At 35.2% G+C, this 24,069-nt stretch overlaps 1 protein-coding gene across 1 annotated transcript in view; it reads right to left on the bottom strand.

Moving 5' to 3' along the window:
* The window catches only part of C2CD5 (C2 calcium dependent domain containing 5), a 55,547-nt gene extending 31,684 nt beyond the window's left edge, over positions 1–23,863 (bottom strand). The window contains exons 1-5 of the mRNA XM_035888516.1: positions 23,778–23,863; positions 22,199–22,323; positions 21,059–21,210; positions 15,492–15,577; positions 9,147–9,255 (exon numbers count right to left, since the gene is read on the bottom strand). Of these exons, the coding sequence (XP_035744409.1) occupies positions 9,147–9,255; positions 15,492–15,577; positions 21,059–21,210; positions 22,199–22,293 (442 nt within the window). The 5' untranslated portion in view covers positions 22,294–22,323; positions 23,778–23,863. The remainder of the gene's footprint in view (positions 1–9,146; positions 9,256–15,491; positions 15,578–21,058; positions 21,211–22,198; positions 22,324–23,777) is intronic.
* Positions 23,864–24,069: the final 206 nt, after the last annotated feature.

Here is a 24,069-nt window from a genome sequence, read left to right as displayed (position 1 = left end):
TCCCTGGACCTTGAAGTTTAATGTAATTCTCTCTGGTTATCCCATAAATACTGAAATTTCCTACTATCTTTCTAAAATATTTAACAATCAGGTAAACATACAAAAAGTCTGTAAAGTTAAACACAAAGCTTGGGTAGCAAATAACTAAACCTACAACAGACTAACCTAAAACTTTCAAAAGCCACTCAATTCCTCTTTAAAGATTACTCCCTATATTCATCTTTAAGATTAAAAGATGTGAAAATGAAAATTTTCCTTATGATGCGGAAACTAAAAAGGAAGTAGGTAGTTGGGATTTATCAAATGGAAACTAAGATATGCTAGAACAGGAGAAAACAATGCAACCACACCACCAAAGAGAACAGGTACACTTACTCCTACAAAGTTTAAACTACAGACAAAGCATCCAGCCTGGAGAATAGCATTGAATCAGTGCTCTTCGACCAGATGAAGTCAGAGAGCACGTATCTCACTTCTCAAGCTCAAATTGCTGAATGTGCAAAAAAGCAGGTTTACATTTGGATGAAGAAACCATTTTAAGAACATTTAGGATTAAAACTGCATCCAGCTTTCATGCATTTACAGGATGAGGTATTTCAGCTAGCCAACTGAACACAAAACCGTTCATTTGCAGGGCGAGTTTTCTATTGGGTCAGTCAAGCCAAATCGCTACATGACCACCAAAAGACTACGGGAGCACATGGCAAAAATTGTACAGAAAAGCAGCATCATTCCTTTTAGTAGCAGCTGACTACTGAGGAATATTAGCTTTAATGCCAAGATATACCCCAAGATGGAGAAGCAGCAAAGTGCTCTTCTTGGTAACATTCCCATCAAAACTCTTTTCTTATCCTCCAAATTCCATGAAAAAAACTACACCACTACTAGGAGGCTAGAGAATACTCAGGTTTTTTTCTTACAAAAGAAAAAAAATGCCACTAAATATGAAACAGAATTAACGGAATCTCCATAGCTTCTGTACCTCTGATACGGGTGAATGTATTTGTAGGCAGAAACATATGGAATTATACTTCCATTAAGGAATTTTTAAATGGATCAGGAGATGTTTTTACCTATCTCACCCTTAAAAATGAATTATAAATATCCTAATTCAAAGTTTGGCTTTTGGAACACTACCTTAACTTCCAATCAGCTAACTCTCTCAGCTCTATATTCCTGAACAACTTTATATTCTCAACATCCCTGACAGCGAACCTTGAGATGTCTCCCTGCATTTGTTCCTCATCTCAAGTAAATATTTCTTGTAACAGTTTAAATGTTCAGACACCTAAAGATTAGCATCTTCTAAGTCTTATGACTGGCACCACTAAACACAAGTATTTTATATAGTCCACTGTGATGTAACATCTGTGTCCTAAACTAATTCAAACTTTGTAAATCTAAACAGAATGTCCCAGATTAAAAAAAAAATAACAGTAACTACTTGGATTTTCACGGTGAAAAAAGCAAACCTCCACTGTTCTACACTTTATCTATCAGTCACACATTGCAAGTTATATATATACGAATTGATCTTAGGAATGAACATACAACAATCACTTGGACAGACTACAGCACAATTTAACCTTTTCTAAATATTAAAATTAATCTTTGAGGCAATACTTTTCCATAAATCGTTTCAACAAAATCTGCTGCAAATACCACCAAGCATTAACTACACAGCCATAACAGTAATACATCCTATAACTTTTGCTTTTAATTGTAGATGAAGGTCTGATAGGAACAGCACAAGCTGCAAAAAAGTATCACCTTAAAAAAAAAAAAAAATCCCACAATAATACCAAAACTGCAGTGATTTAATTTATAGCTGACATGACTTAAAATAAAATTTTAAAAAACTAAAATCAAATCAAAACATTTGAAGACAAAAAAAAAAAAAGTTCAGAGTACTCATATGTAGGTATATAAAAATTAAGCCTAAAATTAAACTATTAAGGTAACACTTAAAAAATAAAGGTTTAAACTTCACCATACTTCCTTACAATTATAAAAGTTCAAAAGTACTTCCCAGACATAACAAAATGTTAAATATCGGAAAATCAGTGTGTCAGGCCTAAATATGTAACTTTGTCACTCCAGCTTTTAGTTATTTCGATCAGTCAGTCCCTATAATGGTGAAGTCCTCACAGCTGTGCATAACGTTCCTCTAATCATGAGATGAGTGGGACACTAAAGAAGATCTAGGAATCTGTTTTAATTGATACTATTACAGTAACAAGGGCAAGGTCTGCCACTTTGAAGAGCTGCTAGGTTATAAAGAAACTGCTTATTCCACCTTGTATCTCTCTGTTGCTTTGTCAGCGTGGCACAATAAATACAACCTATTCTGAAACATGAGCAATCTTCAAAGGGCATCTTCAAATGACAGCAACAAAGGGGCTCTTACCCAGAGCTGGAGACACTGTGCTGTAACAAAATAGGTCTTCTTGAACCACATTTTATCTATTTTATAACTAGTATCACAAAATTTACTACAAGTATGATTTAAAGCTTTAAAGAAGACAAACTAGCTGCAACGTTAAAACAAGCAACAATAGTATTCATTTATCTAACACAGTCCTTGAAAGAAACACACAGAATTTAAAACACAAAAAAATTAATCTCTCAACAAACACAGACACATGTTCACAGACAAGATTGCCACTTTCATGCTGACTGCCAGGCAGACTATCTACCTTGCTGCACAACCGCAGAAATGGGATGGTATCATTTGGCAGGAACTGATACTGCCTCTGCATCGCCTATTCACGGTTTGCACTCCTCAGGCTTTTACTTGTTACATTCACAGACCCTCCGCGTTCATTATTTTTAAACACTCGCAACTCTTTATTTTGTTTTAAGACAAACTAGGCACAGAAGCCTCTCTCAACTTCTGGATCCAAGGAGCCTTTCCTACAGTGCCTTCTGGAGAGAGTTCAGGAACTCGATGAGACCGCATCAAGAGAGACCAAAAACTCAAAACTTAAAAAAAAAAACCCACTGAAAATATTAGTGCAAAAGGTCAAAGACAAATTGCACTAACAGAATCCAAAGTACAAACTGAACCAGAAAAAAAAAAAACCAAAGAACTATGATATTTCTTTATAAGAAACATGGCGTATTGGGGAACTTCAGTCTTGGCACTTAGAAGGAAAACCTCTTGTGCCTACTTCAGCTCAGATAACGATTTTCTCCATTAACATTTAACCAGAGTTATTTCTATAACCCTGTTAGGGTCAGTTAGAACTTGTGTTATCTGCCACTTTCCTACAATACTGTCCATAGGCATTTTACAAGGACATGTTTACCTGTAATTATGCAGTAGTTTGGAAGGTGTCCTTTCAGTTAGAATCATTCTAGCTTTCTTCTAACAGTAAGACATTTTGAGCCAGGCAAGAAGTTCTACAACTGTATCATTGCAACCACAGAGTGACACACCCTAAGGCTGAAAAAACTCATTGCAATCCATGAAGGAAATTGTATCAAGACAACAGTTTTAGTCAATCCCCGTATTTTGAAATTAGGAAGAGTTACATGCAAGAATAACAATTTTCTGCAAGACCAAGTTTGTCTCTCCTAAGTACTATCAATACAAAAGCAAACTAGTGGTGCAGTAAGCAGCAGCTTTATTGGAGCATCTGTGCAGTAAAAAGTCTGTGATGGCTTTCACACCATTAGCCAAATTTCAGGGAAACTTTTAAATCAGTATGAACAGATTAAACAGCATTATTTACTATTAGGCAAAGAATTCTAAAACAAAGGTTTTAAATGCCAAGTTTATTAATTTATGAATCTCTAATAGAACACAGGAATACTATTCTGTACTCCCTGGCAGTGACCACCCTTTGTTCAGTGATATAAATATCTGCTCAGAACTCTCCAAAAGAAAAATAATGCACAGTCCCAAAGGAAGTTGTTTCATTAATATAAGGGTGCAATTGCTTCAAAAAAAGAATATTCAAACACCATTCACATTAACCATAAAAATAATTTAGGAATATTCACTCCTCTGGAAAGGTTGCAGAAAAGTAGAGTAAAATATTACTGAAATATTACTGAAAAACATCTCACCCCTCACTCTGTTCAGAAAAGCCTCTGACAACTGCCTTAACCTCCCACTGTCATATCAACACACACTGATATACAAGTCAACCTGGAAGTTCTCCAAGAAAAGGCGAGAGGTCAACCTTAAGATGTTTTTCTACCAGTTCTGAATAACAGCCACATCAGACATTAACAAAAACATTCTGACATTTTCTACTGTGTTCTTACAAGTATGCCACATTTACACCCCAGACAGCAGTATGAAATGTAATTTGCACATTCACTGTACGTTTGCATTTCTGTGAAAGAAAAGCATTCAGTTACAGAACCAAAACATATTCAAGCTTTCCTCTTGCACTTCCTCATATACAAAACGAGAGTTCTGGAGAATTTCACACTCTCAACAAGTCTGGATATCAAACAAGAAGCTCAGAAGATCCTTAGAAATTTTACTAACAATCTTTTTTCCTTCCATGTTTCTGACCACTGGAGCTGAAAAATCACTGCTGAGGCAGGTCCCTGAATGAGGAGTTTAAAAATGGAATTATGTGAGAACACTGTGTACATTAGCGCTATGAAACAGCCGTATGCAAACGCAGTCTCTACTCAACAAGTTCCTTGCACTGCCTAAGGAACCTTTCTTCTCTGTATTTAACCTCAGGGAGAGACTTTAACAAAGATCCAGTTTTCTGGATTCAGGATGCCTTTCCTGTTTTTATATTTATGGTACATCTTTAACATCCTTTTTCAGAGACAGCACCAGAGTATTTCTTCCACTGTACTATGTGCCCTCTTATCTATGAACTTGTGCTCTTGTCTAATTTTGCAGATTCATTTTAATCATTACCTTTTCATCATTTTACAAACATTGAAACAATTTTGTTGTTGAACTATATGCAATTCCTAGATACTTAAGTAGTTTCTTTTCTAGTCATCAAATAAAATCAGTCTTTACTTCCACATTTGATTTTCAAGCACCTTCAAATCTCTGACTTTTCACCGCCGTCAGATGGTCCTGGTATATCTTACACACTTAATTAAACGAGCCTCCCTGCCATCGGCAAAAAAAAGAATTATCCTTCTATGCTACACAGGTTACTAGCAAGCTTAAATGAAGCCTGAACATTTTCAAAAAGGAAAATAATTTTAGCCTACTTATGGTTGTGATTATGTCCTTGCTACTGTGAATGTAATGTAAAAACGTAGTATTGTTTTCCTTAAGCTGTATAAATCCCTGCTCTCCTTCAGGCCAAGTACAGCCAGCAATGATAAGAGTTGGCAAGAAAGCTCTGGAAGGGGCAGATGAATAGCAATCTTCTCCTTTGTTTTCTCAATGGTAACAGATCTGCACAGCATATTCATTATTCCAGTCTAAGAGAGGGTTAGCTTGTATGTGATCTGCAACTCTACTATCCATCATGCATCACAGTTAAGAACTGATCTACTCTCTTCCTCCTTTCTTCTTCATTCAGCAACACACCCAGTACTGCAAAAGAAACATATTTCCAGGAATATAAGCATAAGCTGCTCAGTGCCTAACCAGTAGGATTAATCAAGACTGTTACTACAGAGCTGCTGACGCTCGTCAAGGCAACAGAAATACACACAGTTATCAGCGACATATTAACTCTAAAATTACTGTTTGGTTTAGACTTCCCTACTCCAAAATCTTTGGGTAACAACCACCTCTGGGTATAAAATGCATATATATTCCTGTTACCTCTAAAAAATATAGGCCACTTTTGGGTATTCTGTTAAGAAATGAGTTCATGACTTTCCATTAGCCACCTTGGCTTACATTTCTGGATCACTTTTTAGCCTAGCTCGATGTATGTTTAGTGTCTGTAGATAACACATTTACTCCTTTATTCTAATAAAATTCTTCCATGGTAGAATACCACTAAACCCTACCTCGAAGAAGCAACAATTAATTCAAACTTTTCAAGGTAGCATACAAGATGCAAAATTTTGACACGTTTTTAGCACCTTGGATCAGACTATGCTATACCAGTAATAGATCTGAGAATTTCATAGTATTATTTTCATACAGAAAATAAAATTAATTTTAGAAGATATTACTTCAGAACAAGCAAATAAAACGAACAAAACCAGAAAACCTCATAATATAACAGGATGCTCACTGTAGCAAGGAACAAGGATACAAAAATGAGCCAATGGTTTTAGGCACTACTTATTACTGAACTACTTGTAAAACGAAAAATGTATATAGATAATTTAAACTGAAGCTTAGAGCATGACACTGCACTTTCCAAAGACAAATGACACAGAGCTGCACTGCAACAGTGAAGTACCAAGAAGGAAAGTTTGTTTCCAGGGGAAACAAACCCCCAGAGGTCAGCTTTAAGCCTTTCTACTGTGCTAGCTTTAAAAACATGAAAGTTTGGCAAGGTGTGTTGGCTTGGATATTATACGTGTACAAGTTACGCCTTTCTTTTTTCCAAAGCATGCTACATTTCCAGAGGAAACGGGGAGGGGGAAAGTCTTTATTTCTCCCCGTAAGAGGCCAGTGTTCAATGTAGCTTTTATGTAGACAGCATCATCAACTCATTGATTCTCTCTGCAGCTGATTAAGAAGTTACACACTTTGATCCCTAAACTGCATAAAAAATTAGAATATTGGGGCTTTTTTCAAGTTAGGTGTTAAAGTGATTAAAAAGTTCATTATGCTCTATGTCCTGCAAGATAACTGCATTTTACAATACAAAATTTATGAACCAACAAATTCTGGACTACACACTACCCTTGTCTTTAAACAGGTCATACTCTTTGTCTGTTTTCCATTCTCTTGGACAATTTCTACATCTATTATTTAAAATAAAAACATTTATCAGTTTCCTGAAATTAACAGAAATACAGCCATTGCTGAAGGAAGTGCAAGCTCATGCAAAACAAAACCAAACCAACAGCCCCCCCAAAAAAATCAAACCAATAAAAAAAAAAAAGCTGAAAGCTACTACAAAATAATCATCTGAACATTCAGCTTTCCGGATTGATATTAAATTATTCTTAGCAATACTATTTTATACTAAAACAATGCTTTGCAATTTTAAAGAAAGCCTTTAACAACGTTAAAGCAAGACATTTAGGCATTTGATGGTTAAACAGATTTAAATTTGAAACATTAACCTAAATATCCTACAGCATTTCTAAGAACTTCACTGAGCTGCCATAATTTCTGTCAGCATATGTAGTACTGAATGACTAGTAAAATACCTGAATTGAAACTATTCCAGTCTAGCAGTTTGTATGATCTTGTGTTACCCATAATTCCGACAAAGGCTGAGTTCAAAACAGCAAATTAGTAGATCAGTTATAGGAGCAGAATAGTGAAAAAAAACTACCAACAAGAACACAATTGACAACACCACTCCACAGGAACTGGAAAGACACAGACAGCAGAGTTAATAAGAGGCTGAAATAGAAAGGGAAAAAAGGAGCATGCTACAGCAATCTACAACTAGGTGTGATCAAAGTGTACAGTATATAGCAATTATTATCTTATTGGTAAGTTCTCAATCCACCCCTTCAAATGTTCTTTCCTCTTCTACGTTTTCCTGCTTATGCATTTGCCAGTTTATTTGCTTCCTTTAATATTTCATAGACTTGTATGACTCAAATGCTTAGTATGATCATCACTATATCAGATTTTTTTTTCTACTTCTTCACCTTCCCTCCCATAGCCACGTGCCTTCATTTCCCCTCTTGTTTTCATTGCTTTGCAATATACTGAGTTCAAAGTATCATGCATCTTACATTCACTTGTCAGGAGCAATCTGCAAGTCCCACAAAACCACTAAAAAGAGCCGCTTAGTTGTGCAAATATGCATCTCTCTCTTCTCTTATGTCTTATCCTGTTTTCAGTCAGTTGGTAAAAGCAAAGGAGTGCATAATGCAAGAAAGTAGTTTTTAAAACTTCTGAGTGTAATTGATTTTTTTATTTTGTCTTAAATAAATTTATCACACAAAAAAGTCTGCACATATGTGACCTGTACCAGAAATCTGTTGAAAGTACAGAAGCCCAAGACAATTTTGTGGCAAAGAAAGGGAGGACCCGCACATAAATTATACTTTGACATTTCTCTTAATCTTCTCTCCACTATGTAAATAAATCTTAAAAATAGCAAAAGAAGAACAATATTGTGTACTCATATGCTTTAAAACAATCCCTTAATTTTTTTTAATTGAAATTAAATTTCAGATTTTATTTCATATTGTCAGTTTATTGAATCTTTAGATTCGGCAACAATCTACCTACTTGCAGAATTACTTGCCTTAGGCCACAGGAAGAAGAAAAAAAGGAAAAAAAATTTTTTTTTTAAATTGCTTTTAAAGATGCATTTGCACAAACTTTATTACTCCTGACCAGTGTATGCAAAACCATTACAGGTTCTTTACTCTTCTCTGTCTGCATTTTTAAGTGCGCTGTTAACTCCAACTTTTTACAGAGTATTCCTCGGCTTGTCTCAGTGAATATAACAACAAAGTCTTCAGAATCAGAAGTCACTTAATTCTGATGTCAGAACTAGGACATGCAAAATACACATGCTCCAGTACTGGGATTCCCAGGTAAATACTAAGTAAAAATCTTAAAGGACTGTCAGTATATGTTTTTAAGAACAGAAACAAGGCTGTAAAGGTTTTATCAAAACAGGCTAAAAACATGTGTGGAGCTAAATTGTAGTCATTAGTCCTTAAGGATTTCAAGGAGCTGAAAATTAGAAAACATTCATAGTTAAGATCAAGTATTTCATCTTGGTTTTGTTTGAATGGAAAACTTGCATCAAGTTTTAATATTATAAAGTGGTAAAAAAATAATTAAACCCTCAACAATTCAGAGACAGTTTTTAGTGCAAAGTTACTGGATTCAAAGTACTTCATTATTTTATTAACTTGCTGAAAAGATTTTCCCCAAAAACACAGCCTCTGAATGACTATTATTTTTCGAGCTTAGATAATTGTCTGAAAAATACTGCTTTTAATATACATTGTTAGAATAGATTTATATCTATCCAAATAAGATTAGAAGTACGTGATCATTACAACTGGACTTGGGCAAGGAAGTTGTTATTGTGTTAACATACCAGGATTGTGAATGCGATCCAGGAGCTTCACAGACCGTGCACTGACAACACCACCAACGTGGACAAGGAAGCCTGGTGGAAAGGTCGTCAAGGTAAAAAATGGGAATTCCTGTCATGATTAAAAACAAACATCAAATGACTGCTTACCAACCACTGCTGATTGCCAATAAACATGCAGTAAATTGATAATTTCCCTGAAATACAAGCAAAGCAGTTACATTAGGCCAAACATGTCCTTCAGGCTTACTAAGCACTACGTAACCATACCTCTTCATATACCCATAGTATAATAAAAGCAGAGGTATTATACAATATAAGAATACTTTTCCCCCATAGAGTTGTATCTCGGTACAAGATTAATAAATAATCAAAACTTTAATCGAAATTTTACATATTTGTGTTAACCAAGCCTCTACTGGTCCACTTTTACGATGGCAGCTAAACAATGTAATTCTACTCTCATTACCCAATACAAAATAAAGGAACATTTTTCTCCATTTTTTAGGTTTTACTGTTGCAACTGACTGCAGTTTGATTCTGAAGCACAGGGTAAACCAAACTGTAGTCCTGCGAGAATGATAAATGCCTTACTACAAGAAAACATACCTAAAAATATGAATGGACTGCTCTGCTAAGGAATATCCATCTTCTAGAATACAGCATAAGTCTTTGAAATACAACTGTAAGTTCTTAAACTAAGGAAATTCACGTCCAATTCATTTGCATAAATTAGTTTTTACAATTCATAATTAAAATGAAGAATTAATAAGTTTCAGCAACTACTCAAAAATACAGTTCATACAAGAGGTAATGTAGAGCGATAACAGTAATTTTTCATGACACACATGATGAAGTAAAACAGTCATATTCATAGGACGTGAGCCCCAAACTGGAAGATTTTATTTTCTACAGAAGACATTCTATAGAATGTCTAATATACACGATAGCACACTTATGGGGGAAAGGCAATAGATTTATATTCAGCAATTCTAAATGCATAAAGGCAAAAAAGGAAAAATAAAATAAAAAAAATCATGCAATCATGGTTTGTATAGTCATGATGATTGGTTAAATGGAAAAAATAAACACCACATTTTTATATGAGAGAAAGTACAGGATAAATTCCTTTCTCACATACTTGTAGCACTTGCAACAGTACAGTTAACCGAGCTTCTACCTAAACAGCGTACATGCTGCAGATTAAATGAGGATCACTGTTCTTCCAGCAATACATGGCATGAAAAGTCTTCTTAAACTAAAGCCCAATGTACATTTAAGAAGTAACACTTCAGAATTATTACCACCCTTGTTGTTAGAACTCTTGCTTGTAAAAGGTCCTACAAACGTCAAGATTTCTGGATTTTCGTTTGGCTTAGACTTCAAAATTAAGAGGCAAACTTTGAAATCAGCAACCATAGTATCAACAACCAGAAGGGGAAAAAAAAAACCCCCAAAACCCCAACCCCCAAAACACCAAAACCTGCAGTTGTGCCTTATGCAATTAAAAAGCCGGAAGATTTCACCATAGGACTCTGTGAACCTGCTTGACTAATCTGTTTTCAGAAGCACTGATGGATCTCTACAGAAGGCTAGGGGAAAGATTTCCCCAGAAGGTTCTAACAGATCACAAACTGCTTTGAAGGTCATCAGAACAGTCAGAAAGCCCTGACTAGAACACAGTCTGAACTCCTTTTCTGTACATCCTTCATGCTGAAAAATGGAAAAACACCAGTGCATCAACACTTTGTTAGAACTTTCTGTTGCTGTGGCTCTGCAGTATCAACTGTTCTATGATTCACAAGTGTACCGACAATATTTGTCCCTATAGAACTCCATGACACTCATTCTGCATAACTTGTATTTAAATATATCGATATACACAATTGCTTTGTCCCCTGAATATGGTTATTCCACATTAATGACATGAAAAATAATTAGCTTTCCCAGAACTATAGAAGTCAATTAAAAAGTTTACTGCATATACCACCTATATAAAATTCCACTAAGCCTATACTACCTTTGTATTTTAGCTCTAAAGCATAAGCAAATCCAATGCTTTTTAATCTAAATAGAAATTCGTAAATTATTTATTTGTTTGTTAGTTTTCATAAGGCTGTGCATTGCAAGTAATTTTAACATGCTTAGACTTTCAGTTTGCCTGACTCCCTATAGGAATAAAACTTTGAAGTGGCAACATGGTTTTGTCTCAATCAATAGACTCAGGCATATAGATACTTGCAAGTCTATATTATGATACATGCCAAAATTAGACCTATGTCCTATCAGTTAATTTCATCCACAAACAAATCTCAGTAACTGACTCACTGAACCATTCTAACATTGCTCTTATTCCATGAACAATGTCTCATTCATTCTGAAACCAATGGAATTCTACCACTTTGTATGAGGGCTTCTATTTTCCTTTTTTTCTTTTTTAAGCTCATTTAGAGGTTTGGGGCTTTTTATTATTATATTACTCAAATACAAGTTCCAGCCTCAATTACACATGGTAATCTGTAATACTTCAAAAATTATAAACCTATGCTTATTGCATGGAAAACAAGACATTCCAAAAGAACCAGATGCAGTGCTTGCATATTACAACTCTCCTCTATCACCGCAATTTGCAAAGGACTATCTCTACACCAAGGTATGCAAGCAGAGAGTATTCCTGTGTGTGAGAAGACATGATGTTCTTAAAGTTCCCAAGCTACTACTTGAAGATGGTCAATCATTTTACCAATACTAATTCACTACACCATTTCACAGTCATTGACTGCACAGACTCTGCACAGGGCACTACTTTGCCCTGGTGAGACCGCACTTGGGAGTACTACATCCAGTTCTGGGTTCCCCAGTTCAAGAAAGATGAGAAACTCCTAGAGACAGACCAGAGGAGGGCTACAAATATGATTAGGGGACTGGAGCATATCCCGTATGATGAAAGGCTGACACAGCTGGGCTTGTTTAGCCTGAAGAAAAGACTGAGAGGGGATCTCATCAACACATACAAATACCTTAAGGGTGTGTGTCATGAGGACAGAGCCAGACTCTTCTCAGTGGTGCCCAGCAACAGGACGGGGCAATGGGCACAAACTGAAGCATAAGAGGTTTCAGTTGAATATGCAGAAGAGCTTCCTTACTTTGAGGGTGGCAGAGCACTGGAACAGGCTGCCCAAGGGGGGGTTGTGGAGTCTCCTTGTTTGGAAATATTGAAACCCTGCCTGGACGATGCCCTGTGCAACATGCCCGAGGTGAACCTGCTTTAGCAGAAGGGTTGGACTAGAGGGTCTCCCGAGGTCCCTTCCAACCACAACCATTCTGTGATTCTGTGGCCCTGAAAGAACTGTCACTGGTTTAATCCTTGCAACTACATAGAGATTTTATAGTTGGCATTTGGGAAAAATTTAGTAAGATTACAATAAAATCCTCCTAATATTTGTTTAATACAATGTTTAAAAATGTTTATGTATACACATACATGTATTGCTAGTATTCTTCTTTTTTAATTACATTTCACACAAAGGCACACAAAACAATGAAAAGGCACATGGAACAAGGCTACACGCACATCTCATTTGGTGTCAGCTGAAGCAGTTCTCAGATTCCCTTCCAGCATTCACTCTCTCTCATCACTGTACCACTCCCTCAGATAACATTCATAATGCTCAGGTGTGTTCGTAGAGCTTTTTAGGCTGAACCTGAGTACGAAACTGGTCCATGTTAAAATACTGTTAATTGCCTGGTTGAGTCTTTTTTTTTTTTCTAAGCACATTTACTGTGCCATCTCACAAAGTGGCCAAACAATCTTACAATTTTTCTTCAACCGAACTGAGGGGATGGGCCAGATAGTAACAAGAAGTTGCTGGAAAGAAAGTTGCTTAAGTCAGCATTTCAGCCAGAAGAATCACACAGAGAACTGCACTCTAACACAACAGTTATCTAGTAGTGCTCTTCAGAGGTGAAGATCAACAGATCTCCATTTTGAAAAGGCAGCAGTAAAGATCTCTCAAGCAATTGCAGAATGCAAACGTGGAGGAATAAAACAACATTTGTCCAAGTTGAGGTCAACAGAGATACAAAATACCATCAAGAGCAGCATTTGGCCATTCCTACAAAACCATAGGCTAATTTTTTGGGGGGGTGAAGTAAGCTCAAATTTTCCCACTGACAGAAATATACCATATGCATTTATACATAAAAATATGCACAAAGATAGCTGTGCTATAGTTACACCTGCTATCAACAGGCATCCTGTGAATTGCTAAAAATATATTAATGTAAAACATAAAGCATATGTGAGGTTTCCACCGTTTGTGTATTTTCCAAGAAGAAATTGAGTAATATTACCCTTCCAACAAAATCTGTTCTGGTTTGCAGTTAGGGTTATTTAAGTGACAGATTAGTAACACATTTGATTAAAAAAGCCTATGAAGATGTCCAGTTGAACGAACTGGTTTTAATATGCCTTAGCATTACCATATAGCCAAGTAAACTGAACTAAGGCTCAAAAGAATTTACTATATAGCTGATACATGTAAAAATATATTATACACATTGAATGTATTCTTTGTTTTCCCAAATACATGTTACCCTAACTAATCAACAGGTAACTAGAGTGCACTGTATCTATGCATGCAATATTAAAACAGACAAAATAACTTACAAGGTTAGTCACCTAACTTCATTCTAGTTAAAGAATGAAAAAAAGGTAACCGTAGCAAAAACACATCCAACATGGTATTTTCAGAAAAACAGTATGAACATGTTTTTTGTATCAATTAACAGGCCGCGTGCTTTGCTACATCATCATCATTAACAACAGATTCAACATGTTTCCACCCCATTTTGTAGTATTTTTTTTCCACTAGACAATATACAGGTCTTACCAAAACAATGTGCAAATGATTCAAGCTCTAAAAATATATTGTACTCTTAATTTACATTTTTAGTTGTTTTTAAAAAGCTTCCTAAGGAAATAACAGATCAGCCGTGGAATGTCTGAAACACTAGCAGAAACAAAAGGTAAACAGAGGAAAAGCTCTTTTTAAAGCATTTTTTTCCAAACTAAAACATTAAAAGCAAAAAGCCATGGATTTGTATTTAAAGAGAAATTAAAATTTCAGCTGAAATGTATCAACATGCAAGACACTAACTAAGCAAAAGTATGCCGATCTGATAAATGCTCTTCAAAAAAACCCAGAACAAATATATAAAAAAAATCCTGCAATAAACAAGATTACAAAGAAATCTGCAAAACCTCACAAAAAATGAAAATCAAAATATATCAAATAATTGTTTAGAAATCCTCAATACAAGAAAAAAGGGCTACAAAAAGAGTCACACAATGTTTTGTAACGTACCCGCCTTCTACAGAACCTATGAGGCGATCCTCTCTTAGCAACGGATAACACAAAAAATGAGAAGAGAATCATCCACTTACTCAACATAGTAGCTATTCACTTGTATTTCACAGATGAAGCTGATTTTGTTTTCAACAAACATATACAGTTGTATGTAAGTAGTTCAGGTAGTCAGAAATGGTAATTAAACTAGACTTTATTTCTGGATAAGAAAACATTCACATTTCTTCCTTCAAGACACCTCACTAGTAACATTTTGACAAAAGCCGTATATAGTCTATAAAAAAAAGTTGTAAGGACTCATTCCAAAATTTAAACAAAGAATTAAAACCACTATTTTTATGATACAGTCTATTCAGCATAATAACAAGATGGCATTTTTAGTCCTACAGAAGTTCTTCAAAAACCTGTAAATCTACAAAGCCCTTTTATTGCTTGGGAAGCGGTTTAGGTTTTGGTTAAATTGACATTTTTTAAACGCTACATGCACACCATTTCATGCAGTAGAACGAAGGCTATGTTATGCACCTAACCTATTTTCCAAAACTGAAAGTTTTCACAATTATAAATGAGATTTTGACCTTGTTTAAAACTATTCCAATGTTTCTGAATTTGGCTTCTGTAAAAACTTAACTAAACACATTATGGGAAAGTATTAAACTTACACAAGCATCAGTAACTTACAGTGCCTAAATAGCAGTAATTTTTGCTGTAACTGTTTCTTGTAACACCAACTGTAATCACTTGAGTGCTGAGCACATTACAGTTATTTCCTCCACTCATTTTCTTAATGTTTTAGCAGTATATTAAAATTTAAATAATTTGTATATAAAAGGGCTATTAAATGTTCAACATTTCCAGTAAGTTTTCAGAGTTAAAAATGACACATATTTTTAAACAGAAAGTAACAGGAAACATTTAACTTGCTACAAGCTAAATTTTCAATTTAGTAGATCAGAAATAAAAGTATAAAATGTCTTACCCTTTGTTCCAGAGCTGACTGAGTCTGTTGTCTTAAAAGAGTTTTAAATGGCCCCCCTTCTTTTCCAGCACTCCCACTGCCCATTCCTGAAGAGTATCAGTACAAATGACATTCAAAGAAACATATATTATCATTTGTAATCAAGCTTTGATTTAAAAATATGTAAAATAGTCATTGAAAACAGTCAAATTATCAGTGTAATTTTAATTTTCAGAAAAAAAATGCTGAGCATCACAGTTTAATTTGGGTTTGGGGAAGGGGGGGTGTTGTATTTTGCGTTTGGTTTTCATATGACTAGCAGTGGGGGGTTTTAGCATTTAGACAAAACTCTCATGGATCTAAGATCTTTTTCTGCTGTCCTGAATTTAAAAAAACTTCAAAGACTTTAAGACCTGGGCTTGCAGTTCTTTCCTATGACATAAAATTTCTTTTTTTCCCCTTGTTTCTATCGGAAGTTTTGTCTATGATTTCAATATTGATCTACCTTCTCTGCTTTTCACAGAAAGTTACTACATAATCAGATTTTCAGCCTTTTTCAAAAAGGGCTGCAAAGTCACCATTAATTCTACGCTGCTGAACAATGCCTCTCTGCCAAATTACTCTATCGTCAAGTATCTCTCTCCACTATCATTACCAGTTTAAAAAAAAAAAAAAAAACAACCCAAAAAAACCCCTGGCTTTCTGAGAGTTTCAGAGTAAATAAATCACCTTTCCTATCCACTGGGAGGAGACTGTACACCTACTCACAGCAGCAGCTGTATAATGCATGATTAGGACTAAAAAGAAAATTGCAAAGGGCACGCACACCCTTTGATTTGAAATATAAACTCTGAAAAAATTACCAATTATTTTTATTTTCTTTTATATCTATGCAATGAAATATTCACTCATCTGATTCATTCAGACAAGCTAAGGACTACTGCTCAGCATTTAAAACTGCCTCACTTATTTGATTACTTTATCTGCACACACATAACCTGCAGATTATCTGTAAATGAAAATAAGAAATAAACTCCAATTTTGCATAGTACAGGTAATCTCCCTTTCCTTCTTTCATATATTTTACTCCCATCCCTCCCTCCCAATACCAAAGCTTTTTCTGAAGAGATGGAAAGTTTATCAGATACACAAATATCTTTGCTACTGAATTATCTGTTATCAAGGAACTGTACTCTTAACTGAGTGTGTTGAGATGCAGGTTATATGTATGACAGCAAGTTAGTTGCTCTATGGTTAGAAGTCACAAAAGGAAAAAAAAAAAACCACACATACCAAGATTGTGTTTTTCCTAAAGTAAACACAATGCTGGTGAATCAGATTTTCTTGGTAATATTTCATGCCTAAAAACATACTAGCATTGGTATTTCTGTATCTAAAAACCATCAGAGCTTACTTGACAAAGCAAAAACAAACACCTAAGTTGTATAGGAAAGTACAGGATAAAGAACAAAAGGAAGCATCAGGAGCAAGATGAAATACAAACACCACAGTGCAAACAGTTATGAATGAAGTCAAGATTTTCTTTTACCGAATTAACATAACAATTCCTTGCTAGTTTCTTTTTTCTTCTGATCAAGCATCTAATAAACACGAATGAGATTGTACATATACATCAAAGTACAGTTATTTGTTTTAACCAAAGACTGGGAGATCTAGAAATAATACCAGACTTAATAATTCATTCCTAACATTTCAAAAAATTACTAGGCTATCATTACTATATAAGTGTATAGAAAAAATACCATTATTTTTAACAAATATTTTTAGCTGTTCTTGGATAAGGAAACAAAAAGATTACTATCTGTATAGTCCCATTAAACAAGGTTAAATTGCTTTAACTGTTTGGCATTGATTCTAAACGTCATTGTCAGGGACTATACAATATTAAATATGGACAAACATAGCATAAATACTGGACATGAAACAAACTCAAAAAATACAAACGAATCAAAATAGTTTCTACAGAAAAAAGCAGTAATATCGACTATTTAAATTTATGAAAATAATAAATGTCAGTGAAATGGAAAAGGAAGCAGTACAAATAAAAAGTTTGTACGGGCTTTGTTTAGGAGATTAATTTAAAGAGCAGAGTTGCTAGCCATCTGATAGCCATTATATCAAAAAATTATGAATGAATTCATGAGCAAGTGCTTGTTCCATGCAAAATATAGGAACAACAAAGTGAAGGGAATAAGAGGGATTAGAAAATACCCTAAATTATTTTAGTCCAATTACCAAAGGAAGTTTTGCGAGGGGAAAGGAGAAAAATTCTGAAGCATAAACTATGTATGTTTCAAATCCTCTAAGAAGTTCTGAAGCTGTTTCAAGCTTCTGGGGCAGAGGTGAGAGATGGAATGAATAGTCAGGTAGCCAGCAGTTTTCAGAGGCTAACTGAACAAAAGCATAGGTTATAGAAGGCTGTGTGTTAAATGCCCCAGTATCAAGTAACAACAACATTTTCTTAAAAGTTTGTTTAAAGGCCATAATAGATTGATCCTACCAGAAGCAGCCAGAAGCAGCTCTTCAGTGAAAGAAACACTTTTCCTCAGAACAACTGGGCTGACATGGCTAGGGTGTAGAGGGTTAAGGCTAGACCCCGAGAGGAGGAGACAGGACTTTTTAAGATGTGGGGAATCACAAGAGAGTGTAGGGGAGCTGGGAAACAGGAAAATCCTAGGTCCCTGTGGGGAAGGTGCTGTGGAGGAAAGTAATAGAGACAAAGAGATGTAGATTCAGAAGATGACTAAAGAAACAGACAGAAGAAATCAAAATGAAGCAATTTTTTTTTCTCCAAATGAACCAGCACTTGTGGCTAAGTTATTTCTCAACACACAAAGAAATGGAATGACAATACAGCTCCACAATGTGAATGAGAAGCATGTTCTCAAAAATCATGACCTGATTAACTGTATTTTTAAATATTTTTTTTTTAAAGCCATGATAATCCAACATTTCTTTCAAATTTTATACAAAATTTGATGACAAATACTATGGAGTAAAGGCTAAATAACAAAGTCTTCTCACACAGTTAATCTGATTACTTTCATTATTTAGGTATAAAAAGTTGTTTTCCAGAGAAGTCATGGATTTGTTTTATAATTTTGAGAGTCATAAATCTTGTAGAACTCCAACTTCCCACAAAGCAAAGGAGTTCTCACCTTCTCAATTTCCTCCAAACATATGCTACGTCACCTCAAAATGTACTACCTAATTAAAATATGTCATACTTTTTATCAGCCTGATAGCCTGTTAGTTTGCAGCGGCATAAAATATATTACTATTCACTGAAGAAGTCTAACTTCAAACCAAAACAAGCTTTCTCAGTACAGAATTATTTCCCCTCTTATTTAGACCAGAATGGATAATACAATCACAACTGTATTTTATAAAAAACATTAAGGTGATATTCTCCTGATTTGGAGCTACTGAAAACTAGATGTTTAAGCAGATCCAAGTTGCAACCTCCTCTATTTAGTTATTCATATTGCGAAATTGTGGTATCTGCACTCTTTTCCCAAGTTAGTCTCCATCTCAAAGATGTGAACACACTAGCTACCTGTCTGGGAAATAGAGAGGAATATAATGTACTGCAGAAACATCAGAAAATGCATTTTTCACATCAGCCAATCTGAGTAATGGGTATCTCAGATTTGATAATGTTTAATGTGTCATATGAGATGCGTGCATTTTTTTAATACTATCACTACCAACTTTCATACTGAAATATTCCAACTTAACAGTCTTAGCAAATGAAAACAGAGGTCTAAACATATACAGTGAATTGTTAGAAACAACATACTGAATTTAGTATGTTATGGAAGTATCTTCTGCACACCATCAAATTGTTGTTGAAAGGTAGAACAAACGACTCAAGAGATACAGTCCTTTTAAGCTACTAAGGTTCAACATCTAATATGTAACACCAAGATATAGAATTTTAAATGGAACCAGAAAATCTTCTTAAGACAAGTTTCAGTAGCAGAGTTAAAAGCTGCTAAAAAGACAGTGATAGCAAGCAAATTTATGCCCACTGTTAGCTTTAATACTAAAAAGATAGCTTAAAAAAAAAAATCTTTATATACTTGAAAAATCCCTAAAAATAAGAGGTACCAATTACACAATCTGTTTCAGTTCTGAATGAACTCACTAAAGACGAGAGGGCCCATCCACCTATGTAACATTGCCAGGAAAGATGTAAGGTTGCTGCTTTAAAAACTTGAAAATTCACAGTGAGTACCACCTTCATAAATTTGGAACATTTACATCTTCAATCCTTTACACGACATGATCCTTACCATGGAAGATCTGATCAAAAGAAACAGGTTTTCAAATATTCGGTAAACCAAGCACATGAATTTGTGGTTCTCCTACATCACCCAGTTATATTTGTAGGTCCTTTTAACAAGTGACCACCATAGGTTACCCACAAAACAGTCATCATTTAAACAAAAGGACAAAAAAAAATAAAAAACAAAAAACCAAAACCAAACAAAAAAAAGAAAGGTGTGTTTTTGTTTGCTTCTTTGTTTGAAAAACAGGACAGAGAGGATAGTACTGAGAAAGACAACTTGCTAACTGGGAACATTTTTTACCAGGTACCTAGGGAATAAACTAGGCAAAATATTTAATGCAACTGCATTTGAATGCAACATCTAACTTATCTGCCTGGAAAAATTCTTGAAAGGGGTGCTATAAAGTAAAGCTGAATCAACTACTTTAATATGCTTAAAAATTGTCTAGACTAGATGGAGACAAGAACGTTCTGAGCTTCAAATACCACAATGTAAATCACCATTTTAAAAGCAACCAAACTTTTATAAACAATTCTGCAAAATATTTTGCCCTACAAAGCAAAACTCAGGGCATTGGTCACATAATGGAGAATAAACAGATAATAATTCTTAGAGTTGTGCTGACATTATTACTGACATGATTCTAACCACAGAGTGAAAAATAAGGAGGGAGGAAACAAGAAGTTGAAGAAATTATGATTGACCAATGGAGGAAGAAAAATGCTTTTTGAAGATGGCTGGAGTACAATTTAAGTTACTTTCAAAAACTATACTGTGTGTGTAAAGCCATTTCCATATACCAAGGAGAACAAAAAGACAGCAGCTGATACATTTCTAGTATCACATTTGCAAAAAGAGTTAAAAATCAGAGAAATGTATACAATATACTTGTACCACAATACATTAGGCTTGAAGACTAACACTGTCCTTAACATATCGTGGTGAGAAAAGTACTCCCATGATTTGTAATATGAAATGGAGGAAATAAGAAAAAGGCAATTACTTAGGACTCCCTTAATGCTCTGAGATGATTTATTTTTACTTCAATATAGTTGTGTTACAAATGCCATTTTAATGTTATCCAGAATAGTGGAAATATAGCCAGGATTTAAATTTTCGCCCTACAAAAACTCTTTCAAGCTTGAGGTGTGCTATCTGAAGTCTCCAATTTCCACATCATTTTGATAACTTAAATGCCAAAAAGCAAAAAGGGGTTGAATGAAAATATAAAAAGAGAAACACAAATTAAACAAAAAGTGGGTGGAAGCGCCTTACCAGTTTTGGGTGTCAAACTCAAATCTGTGTCAGAAGAAGAGGACTGTCGACTGTAGGACTTGGAAGGTGAAAAGGAATAGGTTTGGTTTTTCAGAGGGGTGGAGGGTCCTGATGAATGAGTATTGGGATTGGGATCTTCATTGAAGGGAATCCTGCCAGAAGAAGGTGGAAACATATTCAGTAATCCTGTGCCAAAGGACCTGGCTGACAGCAGCATGATCCAAACACCAGGATGGGATTGGGGCAGGGCCAGCAGCTATTCCTTAGGTGCGAGACTGGGGATGAGGCCAGAGGCAAAGAAATGCTGTTTTACCCATTCAGCATTCTACAGATAGATGCTGATAATCTACAATGAAACAATTAAGCCAAATGAAAGGCATGAGATGTGACAAAAAATTATATATGCAAAAGAAAAAATTGAAAACAGTTTATGGCTTAAAAATCTGGTCAAATACACAATGCTTTGAGTTAGTTTAATAAAGAAAAAATGATTTCAAATTATATTTGTGTTTATACATATTCACACATTTATGTATATACACACATATACATTTTAAGGGGAAAAAAAAAAAATGTTTCCTTATCCTATAGCATCAGCAGCATGCCACAGCTAAAAACAGAGCAGAGAGGAGAATCTTTATGGGAACAACTATATTGACAAACAGTTCACTTATGCACAGGTTGACTTACCTGCTTCTCCAAAACCATCTCTTCCACAAATGACACATACCCTTCCTACACCCATTTTAAAACCTAAATACCATATCTGAATCACACTTGAAAGCAATTATGAACTCCAATCAAAACATGATTTCCCCTAATGACTGTAAAATAGCAAATGTTCCTCAGATACATCCACTTATTTTTACTTAATTTCTTAGGAAGTAAGCATGTTAAAAAGAAATGAAGAGTGTGGCTTTGTGGAAGAGACTCCGATGCATTTTCAAGAAACTATTGCCTTTGTTTCAGCAGCTGCACACAGAGTAGTTCTTCTGAACTGACAATAGAAGGTGTCTCCATGAGAAAATGAGGGAGAAAAGATGGGTGGTACCTGCCTACACTGCCTGCCTGCCTGCACTTTGCGACCACTGTGCCTGTGGCCTGCCTCTCCCCAGCTCTTGAGTCTGAGCAGTCTCGTACCAGTGTAGATGAGAGTGGGAACAGACACAGAGAAGTTCTGAGTAAGTCGTGAGCCAGTAGCAGTGTGAATTGGGCTGTTGTGAGTCGAGCGGCATCCATGGCTTGGCGGATGAACCAGCGGAGACCTGAGAGAATTTGCAGCCAAGGTGGAAGAAAAGAAAACAATACATACAAACAGGTTGCAAAGTTATGTTATAAATTATTTCAGGGAAGTTTATCTAGAGGAGATCTCTTTAAGCAGACTCTAAGAAATTTAATTCCTAGCATGCAAGAGTCCAGATGAAACAAAAAGAGAGAAAGGAACAGCTTAAGCACTAGCTTGTGAATGTGCAACTGATTCTTTGACAACATGGCAACAAGTTAGTAAAGGCAATAAGAAGTATTAGTTGATTGTCCTGGCTTTGAGAAACATTCCTGTTTTTTGGATTGATGGGACAAGGATTCTGACAATATCCACCACAAAACTGAACATGGATTATCTGGCGGGTGGAATTTCCACATTGTGCTCCAAAGTGAAAGCTACTGCTTTATTTATGAATGCTTTTTAAGTTGGTAGTAACCAGGGCCACCTTTTTTTTTTTTTTTTACATCATCACTGTTATTTTATGCTGCAGTGTATCCAGAAGCTCTTTTGATGGCGAATTTTTAAAATTAAGGCAAGTTAAACAAGCTATGATTTGAAATAGGAACCAGTAATTTTGATAAATCAGAGCATGCCGATGTTTGCATGACAAAAATGCCTAATTACTATTTTAATGACACAACATTTCAAGTTAATGAGAACAGCTAATACCTCTGGAAACAAATCATAAGTAGTATACTTTTTGGTGCTGTTTTTTCCTTCCAGAAATTAGATAGCTCTACCAGACAGAAAATAACTAATTTTTCCAAGCAACAAAGTGGTAACAATTCAAAGAAAACTGCAAGTATTTTTCTATTAATTTGTATACACATTAAAAAATTGCATTCAAACTGTGTTTGGTGCTGCAGTAGATATAGCAAAGATCAAGAAATTCTACCTCTCATCATAAAAAGTTTTTTCTGCAAGTACACTGTAACCCTACCTGTTTTGCAACAGCCCTACTTGTTTTGCAACAGTACAAAGCAAAGCACACAAGAAAAGACAAGACTACTTCAGGGTCATTCTCTAAATCATTGACAGAACTGTCTGAATTCAAAATTTATCTTTTCTTATATGCTCAGCATAAACACTCAAACCTCACTTTACTCAACTTGGAAAATCTTGAACAGAAGGTATATCATAAGAAGCCCTCACAAAAACATTTAGTGTACAGACACAGAGTCAAGGCAGAACTAATTATTAGTTAGGAAACCAGTGGATCACAACCCAAGGATACATAATACCATTGCTATATAAATTCAAAAAAGTCATATTAAGGTTTACCACTCCAGCTTCTAAAGAAAGAGCATAAGTAATCCAACCTAAAATATTTCAAAATTGTGGAATATAAACTGAGTTGCAGACAAATAAAACTCCAAAAGAAAAACAAATTCTGGGGAAAAAAAAGAAATCACACTGGTTATGTAAAACTGAATGAGTATGAAAAGAAATACTTACTCCTTCATTTCTTTGGATGGAGAATTACATGCAGGTAAAAATGCTGATGTGTTACTTAATTTATCCAATGTGCAGGCTGTTCCTATGGCTCGTACTACTAGTCCAGATTCTCCCTCCAAATCAAAACACTGCAAATAACCAACAACTGCATTTCCTCTCATTTCAAGCACCTTCAAGCCAATCTTCCTTTGCAATTCACCTACAAAACAGAAGATAAAGAGCTCATAATTGCAGTGAACTTTCTCTGTTTTCTTTTGTGGTCTTTGGCCTCTGCTTTTGGAATTCCCAAGTC

The sequence above is a fragment of the Egretta garzetta genome, unplaced genomic scaffold (genome assembly GCF_000687185.1).
Source record: "Egretta garzetta isolate BGI_Z169 unplaced genomic scaffold, ASM68718v1 scaffold81, whole genome shotgun sequence".
In the NCBI taxonomy this organism is placed as follows: domain Eukaryota; kingdom Metazoa; phylum Chordata; class Aves; order Pelecaniformes; family Ardeidae; genus Egretta; species Egretta garzetta.
This window is presented reverse-complemented; position numbering and strand designations above follow the sequence as displayed.